Here is a 17,414-nt window from a genome sequence, read left to right as displayed (position 1 = left end):
TAGAGACCACAGCAAGGTCCAGGGCACAGCAACCCTAGTGCTGGAGAACCAGTTACCTTCCTGTCCTGCAGTGATATGGTCAGGACTTATTTTGACCCCACAGAGCCACAATGGGCTGTAACCTGCTGCCTGAACCGCTGTGACAGCTTTGAATCTTAAACATCAATTCAGCAGAATACAGGACATGGCTGCTACAAGCAAGCAAGTTTTAACAGGAGAACTGGTGATCATATACACAGACCTAAGTTTTAATCTGAAAGAAAAGTATACAGAAACACATCCCTGTACTCTTCACTCCTTTGAAGTGTCATGCAGTAGGGATGCTAATAAGAAGACTTGCCTCGATTTCAGACACACACTCCTTACAACAGCAAACTTGAAACAGATTCAGAGTTTAGAGCAGGACCAATTTATTGGGTTAGTCTATTCCCTTTGCTAGTCCCGAGCAGATTCATACTTTAATGAGTTTTCTCCATTTTAGGAGGAGGGTAAAACTCCCCCTGTAGTTTGTAATCCAGAAAAGGTTTCATCATGTAATAAACATAGCCTGGATTCTGGCCTTATGGCACTACTGAGGATTAGGATATGGTGTGGCTAAAGCAATATGAACAGACGTTCCAGGTTACATCAAAGACTGATCTAAGCTTAGGTTTCCAACAGCAGATGCCTGCAGATACTTGGGGAAAAGACATACTAGTACCATTCTTATATAGCATACACTGGTATATGTTCTCAATTTCTGGCCAAAAGTGATTAAATTTATAGACTCTGCACCAGCTATTGTATATGGACCTCTGTGCTTGCTAACTATCAATGGATCTATCTCTTATGACTACATACAACTGTTTTTAAGACTCCTAATTCTTGGCTTTTGCAATATGCAGCTACAAGTTCCAAGACTTTCCCCAAATGCCATTGTTTGCACACAAGTTTAGAGAAAAAGGAGGTAATCACTGCCTTTTTTAAGCTACGCAGTTACACAAACATCGATCAGAATCTCCTCCTTTTTTTCCAAGCGCAAGGACCTTCACAGAAGTATTCAAGCTGTTTGTGCCTCTCATCAGCCTCTCTGTCCTTCTGCAGTACTTCTACACCTTTCGCTTGGTGTGGCAACCAGAATCTCACATAAGATACAAGATGAAGGAACCAAACGGACTCAAGACTCAAGGTGAAATACCATTTCCTTTTTTGTTCCTAATCATTTGACAGAAAGTACTGTTAAGCACAGGGCCTATATTTTCAAGCCAATCACTGTCCAGCTGGCAATTCAAAGCCCATTACAACAATCTACATTACTCCAGCATTGCTGGAGTTTCTTTCCCCGTCTTGTTCATTGCCCCCCACAAGTTCCAACTTTCACACTGACAAGCCACTTAGTACGGTGAGAACCTAAGCCCTTCTGCAAAGAACTGGAGATATTTTTTAAAACTATTCCTAATAATTCTGAATCACTGAACTTTGTTCTCTCGCATTCCATCCCCCTTTACTAGATATCCAAAATAGCTCAGATCCTAACATATGTCTCAGAAGCAGGAGGTTCTGACTGCTAAGTAGCTTCCCCCCACTGTGAACACTGAGCTATTCTTTATTCCTCATTTTTCTAACAGTAAACCCACAAGGGCATCTCTGCTAATTACATAAGAATTTAGTTACTTTAAGAAACGAAAAGCTTTTCTTAAAAACCTGAGTACACTATCAGCTGGATCAGCCACATGTATGAAACTGCTGATTACTTCAGAAGAATCCTTTTACAGTTCTTCAGGGCTGCGTCCGTCATTCTCCAAAATGTCATACATATAGTAATATGTCTACTGGATGCCTGGAAAGAAGATCTAAGTTTTATTGCCACACATTTGTTGAATGAAGTGAAACAAATCCTTTAATCTCCCTGTTCTTCAGTCTGTCCACCCGTCTGTAAAATGAGTATGATACCCTAAGTAACTGTGTTGCTCTGCTTCTCGCTGTTTGTATGTACTGGGAGATTCCTGACAAACACAGCTGAGAGAGAGAAACAAAGGTCACTGGCTCAACAGAAGAAAACATGGAGACGAAGTGGAATAGAGGGAGAAATACAGAAAATATTCAGGCAGCTGCCAGCAGTGGAACAAGTAAACACTCAGCTGAGTTATATGACCACTGCCCAGCTCTGACCCACTGCCCAACCTGTAAATCATTAGTGGCTGGTTTCACGGGGGCAATTAAATTAAGAAAGACTACAGTCTCTAGAGCGAGGAAGCTGCAAAATCCCTCTTCAACACCCAACAGAATCCCCTATTCCCTGTCCATGGGATGCTGCTTCCTTCTCCCCAGCAGGCTGGGCAAAAGGGAGAGGGGAAATGCTCATCACAAAACAGCAACTGAAGAAATAAACAATCGGATTCCTGTTGTGCTATGATTGCCTCTCAGCCCATCACTCCCTGGAGTGCTGCAGGTGCTTTCCACTTGATCTGATCTGTAAGGAAGTCACAGCACTAAGCCTTGGTTGCAGCACTTTATGGAGGGTAGGAAAGACATGTCATGTATTGTTCAAACCACCCAAATTTAGGCAACTAGCAAGTCTCTCTCTGCCCACCACTCACCAAGGAAAAAAAAAATCACCAGCTGCATTTCCTCACTAAGTACAGAAGCAGCTTCAGGCAGTTGCTGACTAGGCTGGGTATCTAACATTGCCCTTCCTAGTTCCAGGCAAGATTTCTACTGCAGAAGATGGGAATATATACAGCCCCATTCTCCCCACCTCAGGCAAATCCTGCCTGACAGCTCCAAGTGAAGGTAGAATTAACTCAAGCCAGAGCACACTTCCAAGACAGTCCCCCATTAGCTACGCTACAACTCTGGCTGTAAAACCAAGGTCCAGAGCAAGCATGCTTAGGAACAGCCTCTCTGGCAGACTCAGGTTCATGCAGCATCTCATAAAGGCTTTCCTCCATCCCAGGGCAGCCCCCTGAACAAACCAGAAAGGGGATATACATGGAATTATGTCAACATGGGGTGATGTCATCAAGCCTCCACAAGACCCATGATGGTGCAGAGCCTGGGTTTGCTGGAGGAGGAAGAGAAATGGGAATCGGGCATCAGAGCTGGACAGCAATGATTTCTGGAAGCCAAGTCATTGCAGGGCTGTAGCCTCACGTAAGTACAGTCTCAGTGCTTCACCAGGGCTTTGCAAAGGAAAGCTGCACACTTTTGGCCTGCTCATTGTGCTTTTAGTTCACTATTTCCGCAATCATCAATATCTACGCATTCATTTCATGTTTCATGTCTTCTCTCCTGCCTTGCCCAGAGAACGTTGCTTTCTGTTGCTTTATGTCAAGATTCACTGGAGAAGAAGAAAGGTCATTTTATCCCTGATGCACTCAGAGCACATCCACAGGAACTGCAGTTCCACAATCCAATCAAAGATAATGCCACTCAGCACTCTTTAAAGCTTATAAACACACAATCTAAGAATCCCAGAGAACTCCTTATCAAAATGCAGTATCAGCTAATACTTTTAGTTATACTACCGCTAAGAGCACCTTGTAATCAAAACAAGAAAATCCTTATTTGTTAATAGAGTGCAGGTAAACTTACAATTTACCTTACAGTTCAACATGGGCTCAGTCTTTCAAATCATCCACAATTTTCCCAGATCTGTGGTTGGCAGACATGTTTACACATGAAAACCCTTAGGCCATTCTGACAGCTGTTTATGAAGATTAACCCCCTCCCTTTTCACCATGAAAACATACCAACACCTGTTTTTTTTAATCCACAAATGTCTCACCCATATCTAGCAAAAGCAAAAGAATAATAAGGAAATATTTAAATTTACCTTCAATGTGACTGCTCTGTTATATGGAGTATGAAATGCACCGTCCCTGTTGAACAAGGAGTGGGGAATAGTGTTAACTTACGGGAGCGTTACTAGAAATCACACAGCTGCTCTTCCTCACTTCCCACTAGCCAGAACAAAATTATCCCACCCAAGCCACAGAACTAAGCAGAATTTACAGTACAGCAATTTAAGGGTGGCAAAAAACACGAGTAAGGGAAAAGGAAGGGCGCAAAAGAGAGTGTAAAGCAAACAGGTTCCTAGTAAACCATTTCCTCCCTGACACTTAAACAAGAATAGTTACCAAGGCATAATTTTTGGAGATGGAGATGTAGTTTCTTGGTGCACCTAACTGTATTCCTATTCCTATTATTTTCAGGAGGAAAATCTCTTGCTGTCTCACTATACTTGTCTTTCTCCACTTAGTTTACGAAGCACTATCTCAAGTCAGAAAAGCACAGAGAGGTGAAACGACTTGTCCAAGGCCAAGCAGGCACTGCCAGCAGCCAGGTGACAGAGAAAGCAACACAGATCAAATCTCAGGCATCAGTCCTGTGCACTGGGCAGTTTTAGTCCACTGGACATCTCTCCGTGACCCTGCTTGTGGTTTTAGTGGACTCTATTCAACAAAGAATAAATTTATCTCAACTTCTGTCACAACACACACTTGCAAACTCAAGAAATGGCAACTAATTTCCCACATCAAAGGATAAAAAATAAGTCATCTTAATGCTGCAGCAACATGGAGCTGAAAGGAGAATGAACAGTTCTAATGGGGGAATCAACAATTCGGAACTACAAACCCCATCCCAGAACTCACTTATAATGGAGTAAATCCACTCCCTTCTCCTTTGTATTAGGATCTACCTTCATCTTCTTGCATAATTTTCGGCTTTCAGTATCACTGCAAAAAACATATATTGGAAGAAAGGTTACCAGAAAAGAAAATCAAATGCATTCAGTTCTGAGAACTCATTGCTGTGCTTCCTTATCAGCAATTAATTCCAACTAACAGTAATTTGGAAGCTGTTTAGCTAAGTTTGTAGAACAAGCATTGTGAAAAGCTGCATTAGTCAATTTAATTTCTCTGTTTGCTTGGTCAGAACACAGTGAACTGTTTTAAAATCACATTCCAAAGCCATGCCCTAACCAATAGAAAAGCAGCTCATTCCAACATGTCGAAGTACTTCAGCAGATCTTCTGTCCATGGGATTAACACAAAATTTAGGAAGTCAAGTTTCCAGTAAGCCCATGCTACTGTTAGGGTGATGGTCAAAGAACACTATTTGTGAAAAGATTCAAAGGGAAAAAGTAGGTCAGCTTTTACATCTGGCAGAAGATAATACAAAACCAAAAAAACCCATGTTCCTGGTATGTCCAAGCCCAAATCACAAGTGTTTAGCCTTAAAAAGGCAGAAAACAAAAACCAGTTGAAATTCTGGAGCCCCAGGCCCAGCAACCTCATTCATTTTAGGTATGAAGGATGTGTCCTGGAGCCACACCTGGCAAGTAGAGGTAAAGACCATCTGCTACAGCTCCTGAAGGAAGATATAACAGCAGACAGACCTGGTGCAGGTGGTCTTCAAACTGAACGAGAACTAATCACTTTCAGCACCAGATTAGGCTGAGTTTTAGAACAGAGAAAGTCACGGGAGAAAACTGCATATACATTTGTTTTGGTGGCCAAGTAAAGGGTCTTTGTGGCCTAGCTACTGATCTAAGCAAAGTGAAGTGAAGCCATAAGGAGACTTCAAGCTGAAGTGAATGAATAGTTCATTGAAGACCTGGGGAGGAGAGTGAAACAGTACAAGTACAAAGAAAAGAGGATGATTCACATTGACAAGACTATTCTTTGCATTGACAAACAGCAAAATTAAACAGCTTGGAAACTTGTTCCCACAGAGGACAACTTGTACCTTCTACACAGATAAATCAATTTAGAAAATGAAAACACTGAAAACCCATCAAGTTTAAACTGATTAGAGACAACAAGATGCAGGGCTTGCAAGAGCCCCACCAAATTAAGTGCTGCTGCCAGAACTGGTGCTAATTCTCCTCATGTTCTCCAGCTGCCTTTCTACAAATGTGAGGAACAAGGAACACTAAATTCAGAGTATGCTGCAGGTGAGAGTGCACCTTATGGGAAACTTCCCAAACGTTTATGGTAGATGGAAATGAGGAAGGGTGTGCTATGGACACATGCAGCAAAATCAGAATATTATGCTGAAGATGGAAATGAGCATTTTAAGGAACTAACAAAGCAACTACCACACCTGGAAGGAGCACTTGTATAGAAGCATGTTTATCTGAAGAGTCCTACTGAATTCATATGAGTTTTGCATTTTCGGATCATAGTCAAAGCTAGTCACTGTAACCTGTAAACACCCTTTTGCTTCTCCAGGAGGCTGGAGATCTGAGCCTGAGAACTGAAAAATATGACCATGTCTCCTTGTAACAAAACTAGATTACAGAACAAATACCCTGGATTTGGAGTTATGCCAAAGAACATGTTTGCCACATGGAGTTCGTACTGAAACTTAGCAGCAACCTCAAACCCAAGGGTCAGAAACATCCTGCCTTCTCTCACCTGCAGTCCTCCAGTGGTCCCATGGGCTAAACCTAAATGACTCGAAGGTCAGGGCATCTCTGGAGGAGACACTATTTTCATATCATCCTCTCGTGTTACCCCAGACAGATTTAGAGGCACGGAGAACTCCTGCGGTCCTGCTGCAGCTCACTGCCAGACAGTTAACTGAAGTCAGCCCGCACCATAGTCAACTTTGGTAAATGCTCTTCTAGACACTTCCAAATGTTTCCAGTATACACATGTATTTGTGGCTATCTCAGCTTTGCCCAGACAATGTGAGGTGGCTGATGTGAACAAGTGTAATGCTGAAACCCACTTCAGGCAACAGGGTCTGTCAACCCCCAAAATGTGCAGACCAACTGTTCTGTCATCAGCAGAGGATTAAAGTTGGTATCAAGAGAATTCTGTTGCCAGTTCTACCACCTATTCACTGCAACTTCAAACCATATGGTCAAGAAAGTGTCATTTTCCCTTATATATCATTAGAGATCTGGATGGATAGTCGTGTTAGGAAAGTTCTGCATGGTTTATACTGGAAAAAGGCTACAAAACATTATTACTGAGCTACATGTGCAAGCAAGCAGATAGCAACTCCTACCACTCTAACTCCTAACAATTCATCTTCTGTTTGCACGAGTTTCTATTAAAAAAACCTGATAAGAATAGCTGTTTCATTGGAATCTAAGTCTGCCCTGCTTTCAGGATTTCTACTTTTGCAGAGATTCACACAGCTGCCTGAATGCTCAGCCATTATCACAGGAAAGAAAGCAGCAGTTTGCTCCAGTATATCTCCTACCATTTAGGAAGCAGATTCTCTGCACTGCTGCATTGAGAGTTTAGTCTGTTTGTGCAAGCTATCTGCACTGATGCAAGGGATGGATGAGGAGCAAATTCCCAGAATAGGAAATGTCTAAATACACATCAGTAATTTTTTCATGCATCAGTGCAGATTTTTGCACATGCCAGATCCAGATCCAGTTCAGATGCTATACTAACAATTCTTTTGAAAAAGCAGAAAAGGAGATGTACAGAAATGGCAGAGATGGACTCATTCTGCTTTCCCTTCTGCCTTCCCTTCCAGACAGACAAAAATAACCTGCAAAGAGCAACCTGCTCTGATATCACTTGCTAATGACCATTATTCTTAATAAGAGTAAATATCAACACAGATGCAGCCTGCTCAGAGATTTGTCTCTTTTGAATCTCAGCCAACAGCCTCTCTCTGAAGATGAGCTCTTCAACTCTCACATGGGAGAGGGTAATTAGGACTCCAGTTCTCACAATTTAATTATATCACTTGAAGAGGCAGTGTAAGAGTTTGTTATAATGACTAAAAGTAAAAAAAAAAAAAAAGAAAGAAAAGAAAGAAAAAAAAAAAAAGAAAACCCCCCACGACCCAAAAAAGACCCCCAAAATCATCACTGTACCACCCAGGCCAAGCCACTCCAGACAAGGCACCAGGCTCAGGAAATACTGGTATGAGGATGAGGTCAGTAACATATCCCCAGCAGCCATCCCATGCTGTTTCCGTCCAGAGCAATTCTAACCTTTGCAAGTCCCTGCTGTGCTATTGCTGAAGGGACCCCTGCAGGCAGCCCTACAATCATCCAGCATTACCTCCCTGGAAAATCATCCAAAGCATCAACCTATTTTCAATACCACAAAGGACCTAACCAGCAGCTGTCTATGTGGTAATAAGGTCAAACCTTAAGTGGCACGATAGCACAGCTTCTTTCCACTCCCACAGGCATGTTCTCCACACTTCCCTTCCCACAAAACCAAAGCAGGGCTCCAAAACGTGCCTTTGCTGGAGAAGCGAAGACATACGGCAGCTTGGTAAAGAGAACAATAAAATGAAAGATCCAAGTCGACCTAACTAAGCAAGAAGTCTAAATAACAGCAAAGATAGCGTGCATCGCAGGACTACTTCAGCCCTTGCCATTCACTTGCCCATCTCCTCTACTGGGACACATTTCTGTCATTTGGGGTTACGATGGAGCTGGCAGGAAGCCCACCTGGAGCACTCTCTGTAAACCTCTGGGGTCCCTTGTCTGCATTAGCATGCATGAATAATCCCTTAGCACAGGCAGCCAGCTGTTAACAGGGCAGGAGGAGGGTGAGGGACTTGTGAAGGAGATCTGGCTTCCTTTGGTTCACCAGCACCTGAAGGGGATGTGTCACAGGTATTCCTTAGGAGCAGCACAAGATGCTCTGCCTGTGCAGGGCTGCCCACAAGCCTGGAAGCTCATGGTCATAAGGATGGAGAAGCAGATCAGATACTGATGGCAGTCCCCAGTGGCAGGAGCGACACAGAAAAAGGCTTTTGCAGCAATGTGTCAAGGTAATTTGGAGAGAGAAAGAACAGAGGATAAAACTAGACAGGAGGAACACAAAATAAGACCCAGGAGTTTGGCTGCAGTTTAAGTCCACAGTGGTTTCTAAAAATAAAACAAGTCCAAGCTGGATGGATCCCAAGTAAGAAATGGTGCATGGAGGTGGCAGTGCAAAAACCCTTCCCTGGGGTGAATTCAGATAGGTCCTGATAGGTCCTGAAGGAGCATGGTAAGACCAAACAACCTCAGCAACATTCTCTTTCGTGAGCACAGATAAAACCTTTTGCAGCTTCCTAATTATTTCCCTTACCACGTAATGCTGCCCACTGGCTTCTCATGAAGAAGGGAAAACAGCCCCATGACCACATCAGCCCCTGGGGAGGAAGGATCTGGAATGACTGTCAAATTCCCTCTTTGGAAAAACGTCCAGGTCTCCAGTTGCCAACATAACAGCAGCATGTGCACGTGCTGTGTGGCCATGTCACTTCACTGCCACTGTGCTGGCATCTCCAACACTTTGCAATGCAGACTGCACCCAGCTTTCTTTTTCATCCACACCTACAGTATTTCCAGGCACAAGAGAAGTAATAATAAAAACGCTGACAGAACCAATTTAAGCAACGAGGTCAGTAAATCTGCCTGCACAAGAACTATCTCATTCCTCTATCAGCATATCATGTAACCACATGCGAACCACAGACCTCACAATCTCGAAACAGATTTTCTCTTTTATCTGTACATCTGCCCATCTGAAACAGGGCTCAAAACCCATGTAGATTATGCTTTAGCAGTCCCTTGTATCACGGATGTGCCTGTAGACTCTAAAGCAACGGAGGCTCTGTTGTATCAGTGGCTGAACAGACAAACGCTGTCACTGTCCCAACAGCTGGAAGAGACAAAACTGAGCAGGTAAGGAAGACGAACAGGCTTCAAGAGCATGGTAATACGGCAGAGCAGAAACAGGACTGCTTATCCAGCAAGCCTCCCAACACTGGAAAAGCTTTGGAAGGTACTAGTCAAAGCTGTCATCTTGTTACCAGCACAATCTCTCATTCTTCTCTCTATCATTTAGGTGCTTTCATTCTTTTATGTCACAGTGAAACAGAGAACAACTCCAGTTATAACTTCAGGGAATTTCAACTGCAATTTCAGCCCAGCCATGAGAAGTGAATTATCAAAGAGGGTTTCCCAGCCCAATGCACAGTCTCTGCAATACCCTCTGGCTACCTTCCATAGAATACCCTTTCTAGACAACAGACTGATGAACATCCTGAAAAAGCATGGAGTTGAGATCCTGCCAAACAACTAATTGAGCTTGTGACCCAAAACAAGCAGCAAAAGGAGTGTCAGCAGCAAAAATGTCCTCAAGCCACCTAAAAATAAAAAACACATTTGCACTTGCAAACCTAATCTGAAAGAGGAAATCAGTCAGTTGTAGTCAGATGTCCTCCTGCAAGGTTTCAGAATCAAAAATGCAATTCATTAGCCATTGTTGAGGACAATATAGGATTTTGACTACGCTCCTTGTAGTCATCGATCCCACCCTCCAACAAAGACTGTGTGATCCATTTACAATACAGCAGTTTGTGTACTTTGCTGACCAAACAAAAAAATATCGACTCTTGCACAACTCTCCTCCTCTCAGACTGCAGGCATTGCCTGTCTCCCCATCATCCTCACTCCTCCCTCCCATCCCAGGACAGCAGCTGCCACAGCTACTGCTGCTGACAGTATGTAAGATCTGTAAGACTCCTCATACTCTGTAATGATCCCAGACCTTTCTGTACTCACTCCCTTGAGACAGATCTGAAATTAGAAATGAAAAAAAAAAAATCACTTCTCAAACCATCAGCCTGGCTTGCAAAAGCACTTCTCCAAAGAGCTGAATGGTAATGGCTTCCATCTACTCGAACAGAAAACCCATACTCAGCTACTGGTGCAGACAGGCACTTTGATACTCCACTCCTGAGTGAGGTTTAAGAACCTGCAGGCATCAAAATAGGAACAGGACCCAGGAGAAACGGATGCAGAAGTAATCAGCATAGGAAGCTTAAATACAAGATTTGTCTTGGAATACAAAGCAACATTTTGCTCCCGTTCTAGGTTCCTAATGGAAATTATCTTATAAAAGGAGTAACAGTAGCAACAGGTTTCCATAGCACAGAACAAAGGAGCCACTCAAACAGCGCGGGAGATGAAAAGCTTGAATCTTTTAAGGGATGGAGGAGCATGAAAACCAAAACCAGAAAACATACTGCTGGAAAGAATTAAAGATAAGGATTAGCACACAAACAGGACAGACTCTCATCTGAATTTAGGGCTGATTTTACCCCCTAGAATACAGCAAAAATTCCCCTTGTGACCTGCAAGGTGATTGCAGACTTCTGCTCCAAATGCTCCCCTGGAACGTGCCAGGAATGCAAACAGAATAATCCATGTGCTGTGGAGACCCAGCACCACTTGTCACCCAATACAAATAACTCCCTGTGCCCATTAGTCAATTAGAGAGGCCACAAATCTATAGGAATGAGATTAAAAAGAAGTATTTTCTGAAAATTAAAACCCATGAGATGAATTCTCACTGCCAAGCAAGAGCAAGCCAAAAAGCTGAAAGAAAACCAAGACAAAAAGGTAACAGGTATCGTCATAACGTCAAGCAAAAACAATTAAGGGGAAAAATTATAAGCTCCAGCCCTGCAGAAAGTCAAGAAGTTATTAATGAATGGTACTTTCCATGGAAATACAAATTAGCAAGAGGCACTTGGCAGCCCACACACCTGCACAGAAATAAGGTGAACACATTCACAGGAGCCACCAAAGGCTTTGCATACTTCTAAAACAACTGAACACTCAAACTGTTTGCAAAGCAGCAGCTTTCCTCATCAGGCCTCCACTAACTCACACAACCTGGCACAGGGGAACACTGCCCTAAACTGGGACACAAGGTGACTGCCACTGTCTTTGAGTTCACATTAATCTAAGAACTCGACAAAAGCAGGTTTTGAACATGTCACCTACAGATACACAGACACTGCAGCACATTGTACTGTTCCTTTGGTGCCCGTTTTATGACTTTTAGCTGCACTATAAGCCCGGAGAGGATGGATGCTGAAGGATGCTTTAAATAAAGTACTGGATGCAGGAAAATGGAGGAAACTTTCTTTACATTAAATCTTAGCTTGCTTACTCTTCTTTTGGTCTGAAAAGCAGCAACATTGAAGATTCAGTTAATGAGCAATTCTACGCAAAACACATGGAATACTCACGGTTACGATGAAACTTAGACATGAGCCCACGCTCATACATCCAACCACTGCTGTGGATTTTAGTTAAATTATCTGCATTTCTCAACTAATGCAATGCACCAAACTGAACGGGTCTATGTTAGGAACTGAGAGCCTACTTAAAAAAGGAACCTTTTTCAGACTGGCATAACACTTCCTGCATGGTCACTCTTACAGGAAAATAAAAGGGTTTTAATGTGAATGAGCATTAACCACGCAGATGGGTTATGACAGAGACAAGAGGAAGGCATCGAAAATCTATGCTGTAAATGCACAGTTTGCCCATATAAATTGCATCCACACAAGGACCATCCTGTCAGCATAACTCACTTGCAAAATACTCCTGAGGAACACTTGCATTCCTCCCCTGGACAAGCTGCAAATGGAGTCCCTGCTACCTCCCTCAGGCTGGCACCTAAAACTAAGTGCCATCCACTCTGGAGCTGACACTGCCTTTTGCCTTCAAAGCTACTGTAGAAAAAGGCAGAAATCCCAGACACTGCAAATCTACTTGGATGGAAAGCACTGCATCAGGGCAAGAGCAGCACTCCTCCTTTTTTTTTTTCCTCTCAATTAGATCTGGTCATTTTTATTCGCAATTTCAAAGCTTTTCATCAGCTTTAAAGTTCAGCTACAAGTAAGGCAGATGAGTAGACTTATTCTCTTAAATCCTACTTCTGAGTGGCTTCATAGGAGTGAAGGTAAAAACTAGAGAGCAAAATGACACTCTACACCATCTGTACTAGGAGCCTTATTTCTGAAATTTCTCCCTGCTACGTCAAAGCATTAAACACATTCTTCTATGATTGTGTGTATGGGTAAAGCCTTTCCGTATCAATGCATTAGGAAATTAGAAATTTGTCAAGATTTCATCTAAAAGGCAGATAAACACAGATATTGGGGGTTATCCCAGAAAGGACAACTACTCGTGAGATTTGGCTCTCTTGTGAACCAGCACGTTTAGCTGTGTAGCCTTGAAAGGACTTCTTTACCAGCCAAATTATGGTCTTACCTTTATGTTAAGTGTCATGGGACTGCTACAACAACAATTACTGGGGATGAGGACTACAAGAATGAGGCACATGACACACAAAAGGGACTAAAAGAATGACACACTAAAGCAGAAAAAGTGGGACTAAAACCAAACGAAAATTAGTCAGACATTTTAACCAGATGGCATTTCCTCTTCCTAGCAGTCTGATGTGCTAAAGCCAAGCACACGCGTTATGACAGCAGATGGAAATCACACAGCTTTGTTTATGTTTGGGACCTACAGCAAAGGGAACCATGCAAGTTTGAGCAGAGAATAATTACTCAGAGCCAAAGAAATGGGTGTTTTATTGAAAATACCAATCCACAATTGGGCAGGAGTTAGAGTTAATAAAAAACTCGAAACAATTCACTAACAAGAAAACCCACGAGTGTTCACTAAATCATACTCAGGATGGAAAGAGCTACTTTCAACCTCTTCAAAGCTACATCCGACCACAGTGCGCTTTATAACCTGCCAAGCACATTCTCCTCTCTTAAAAAAAGCCATTTTACTTTCTTTCCACTTCATCCAAACTAGTTACACTCTTCCAAGTAACATCAGTCCTTGGCCATACCGTTGCCTATCACAAAACCCACTCAAGAAGGCTAGAGAGTAACTTTATAAGGATTATTCTTCAAAACCAGACCTCAGGACATCATAAATTGGGATTTGAGCTTTGTTCACTTTAAAGACAAGCAACAAAACCTTTGGCTTTCACTCAAGAGGCAATTCCATCTTTTTGTGTTCCCAGGCACATCACTTTGTACCTTTTACTTGCCACCATAAGGACTTGCCAGGAGTTTTTATTTTTCTCAAAACTCCTGTTTTACTTGACCACATCAATGCTTTACCCTCAGTTGTACCACGCCTCAAAAGACAAATGATGCACAAATGTTTTGGGAGATGTGGGGGGATGCAGCACAAACTCCAACCTGCTGTTACGTAGCAACAGCCACTCTCTCACAAAAGGACATGACATTTTCTTTTTTACAGACATCTTAAGCTTTCAACTCCTTATGATGCCCTTAACGATGCCCTTAATTTTTCCAAATTTCTATCAACCTACAACTAAAAAAATAACTCAGTAAATAGCCCAACCCTTTGCTTTTTTACATGCCCATTCCAATAGTATCTGAACGCCCTACAGAGCACTCTTTCATGCTGCTGCAGAATTTTTCCTTTCAAAGTTCTCCAAACTCTTTCTAAACATCGACTAATGAATCAGGCAATATTTACCCAGTTGCCTGGAAAACAGAAACACCTTTTGTAACAGCACAAAGTAACAAGAAGTGACTCATTCACAGCGCCAGGAACAGAGGCTGTAACTCTCAGCGCCTATTAGCATGGTGTCTCCCCAGACGCAAGTCCCAAAACTCCCGCTCCCAAGATGACTGATCCATCTGTGGAACACTGAAGATTTAGCAACCTGAAACACTGTGCTCTATCCCCAACACCAGGCAATTTACCAGGCATGATTAATTCAAAATTCCTTTGTCTCTCACACTGCCATTCATTGAACATCAAACGCCTCAGCAAGAAGTTCCTAATTAAAACACGGAAAGGCTAAAATAAAATGTATTTTTGTACTTTACTGGTGAGTCTTTTATTCACAACTGAAATAGCTTCATGTCTAACTGTGTACAGAGCCACATATGCTATCTCAGAACACAGCAGCGAGCAGTGACCACTTCAACACTGCAGGCAATTCTTGTGCTGCCCCTTCATGTCTAGAAGGAGGTGTCGAAAGGACTGAAATCTCCTGAACAAGGACCTTATCTGCAGTGCCACATGCAGAGGTGTCCCTGGGCACGTGCTCACATGGCCCTGCTCCAGCGTGCCATTAGCACCAGTGAGCCCAACTGAGCAGGAAAGGTAGGCACCTGGCATTCCCAGCCCCACATCTCCCAAGCCCAGGCACTCTGGGGAACTCGGAGACCCTGCCTCAAAGTGACAAGATAAGCGGCAACCTGCTCTAGTCCACACTAACTGTATCAGCAAGAAACCCAAGTATTCTGCTACGTTATGCTGAAACACTAACTTCCCTGGTCTCCTTGAGACCACTCAACCTGGAACTGAAACCTCAGATCTAACCTCTGTCTCATACCACAGACTCGAGAGAAGCCAAAGCCAAGGAGCACAGTTTCCATGCAAACCAGCCATTCAGGCAGCCCCTTCCAGCCACAAACCTGCACACTCCTCTCTGCTGTATGAAATACAGAACAGACTGCAGAGACTTAGCAATCCATAATGATCTCCGTCAGTGGAGCAGTGTGCTCTTGCTTTCTCCTGATGGGAAGGAGAATGACAAGAAACAAAAAAAGCACCATCGATGAAGAAAGAAAAGGCACGGACTGCCGTCATCGCCACAGGGAAGCAGAGACACAAACCACAGCTCTGCATGTATGCCAGCCTTGCCAATGCTTGGATCTGAAGGCAAAGAAGCCCAGTACAGCGGGATGCGGAAAGCAAAGCCAAAATTTCCTGCTAAATATTGCTGCCAAACAAGACATTTCTTGTCAGTATTTGTAAAACAAATTGAGCCTGTGCTGTAAATATCCCTGCATCTGTGTGCTGTTTGTTTCAGCATGAAGGCTTGCAAATAAGCTTCCCAGCACACTTGCAGCAGGAGAATAGCTTGAGCCACTCTGGCAGGACTCAGCTGTTCAGGCCATACAACTGGCCCTTTGTGACCTGTGACAGACAGCACTCTCTGGTATTACCACTGCAATGAGGTGGGCAGCAGTTTGCAGCCACCTGTATACAATTTAAAAAAAAAAAAAAGCAATAAGCAAAGGAAAAAACCTTTCAAGAAAAAAAAATTGTTTAAAAGTTACCTCAATGCTTTGAGATTCATTTCAGAATGCTTCAAAAGCTCAGCAAGCAAATCAACCATAAAACTTGGTTCAGGCTCAAACTATTTGTTTGAGGGGTTTCTTTGCATCCGCTAAGACCTCCTTCACAACAGCAAGCCAGTCTTCCAGCTCACCTTGCACCATGAGGCAAGTTCACAAACTCTGTTATAACATCCCTCTGCAGGAATGATAAAAAGAATAGAACGACATCTCTGAAAAATGCCCAGCTATTTTTTCCAGGTTCTGAAAGAAAGTGGTCTGAAAGAAAGCACCGCTTCACCCTCCAACAGAGAACTACACCTACTGCCATGTTACAGCATACTGGCCATTGCCTGCCACTCAGCAAGTAGCAATCTGATTGTACCAGCATCAAAGCCAACTTTGGGAACCTACTAATCTATTCTCTAGTCTCCCATCCTCTTAGGACATGACACTCACCAGGCTGCTTGTTTCGGCATGAAGGCTTGCAAATAAACTTCCCAGCACACTTGCAGATGGAGAATAGCTTGAGCCACTCTGGCAGGAGTGGGATTAACTCACCTTTCATTAGATACAGGAAGCTTAACTTAAATATTTCCCCACTGTGGTCCGAGGAAAGGCACTGCAGATACCAAGCTTCCTATGAAATGTATTAAAGCACTACCTGAGGAGACTTGAAAATATATTTCTTGCAAGTAACTTCCATAACAAAAGTTTGGTCTAGGTGTCAACATTTGGAAATTTAGAGCATATTAGGGTTTGATGAATTGAAGTTCATTTTACAGCAAAACCAAACAATACATTTCTCTCCCCATCACCATCACTAACAAACTCAGAAGTGGAGACTGGCCCATGGAACTAAGAGCCAAAACTTCCACGGATTTCAAACTGAAGTCCTAAACACAGAACCTTTCCTTCTCCAACCCAGAACTAAAATAAATTCTGGAGATGGTTACTGCTTAGTTATATTAGAGCAGCATTTTGAAGGGCCAGATGAACAGCCTCATCATTCCAGCACTTGTATACACGTCAGGTACACACACATGGCGAACAGTAACTCCGCCAACAGAGAGTAGCCTAAAACCAAAGACACAAAAAGGTGGTGACCACTCCATAGTCAGAAATGGGGCTGATTAGAAACTGAAGTCAAGAGGCTGGCTCAGTATCCTATTTGTTAGCCCTCACTATTGACGACCAAAAATTATTAATTACTGCTTTTGTCAGAAAAGGAGATTGGCTTTCATGGATTTCAGAGGTATGCCAGATCTCCACACAACCTTCACCTCATCAGGATCAATACAATTTACTTGCTGGCTTTTCAGTAGGTGGGAAGTGGTACAGGCTTCACTGACCTCCAAGGAACAGTCCTGCTTTCTGCCAGAGGATAACTTGGAACACTTTGCCCACCAGTTGGACAGAGATGAAAGTGTGTGTGCACTTGGACGAGCCCAGCAGAACACAAACAGAAGGCCAAAGCGGAGGACTCCACAGGAGAGATACCTGCCTGGTGGCAGGAGGAGAGCAACACAGGT

The 17,414-nt window shown here is 43.0% G+C and overlaps 1 protein-coding gene across 2 annotated transcripts in view; it reads right to left on the bottom strand.

Annotated features, from left to right (window-relative positions):
- Positions 1-17,414, bottom strand: part of PDIA5 (protein disulfide isomerase family A member 5) — a 100,015-nt gene that overhangs the window by 66,985 nt on the left and 15,616 nt on the right. For both annotated transcript variants that reach the window (XR_010432009.1, XM_064661410.1), the window contains exons 4-5: positions 4,635-4,718; positions 3,815-3,860 (exon numbers count right to left, since the gene is read on the bottom strand). Coding sequence is in view for 1 of the 2 variants with exons in the window: in XM_064661410.1 (XP_064517480.1) it covers positions 3,815-3,860; positions 4,635-4,718 (130 nt within the window). In the remaining variant the exon portion in view is untranslated. The remainder of the gene's footprint in view (positions 1-3,814; positions 3,861-4,634; positions 4,719-17,414) is intronic.

This window comes from Pseudopipra pipra, chromosome 7 (genome assembly GCF_036250125.1).
Source record: "Pseudopipra pipra isolate bDixPip1 chromosome 7, bDixPip1.hap1, whole genome shotgun sequence".
NCBI lineage: Eukaryota > Metazoa > Chordata > Aves > Passeriformes > Pipridae > Pseudopipra > Pseudopipra pipra.
Note: the sequence above shows the minus strand (reverse complement) of the source record. Positions and strands in the feature narration are given on the sequence as shown.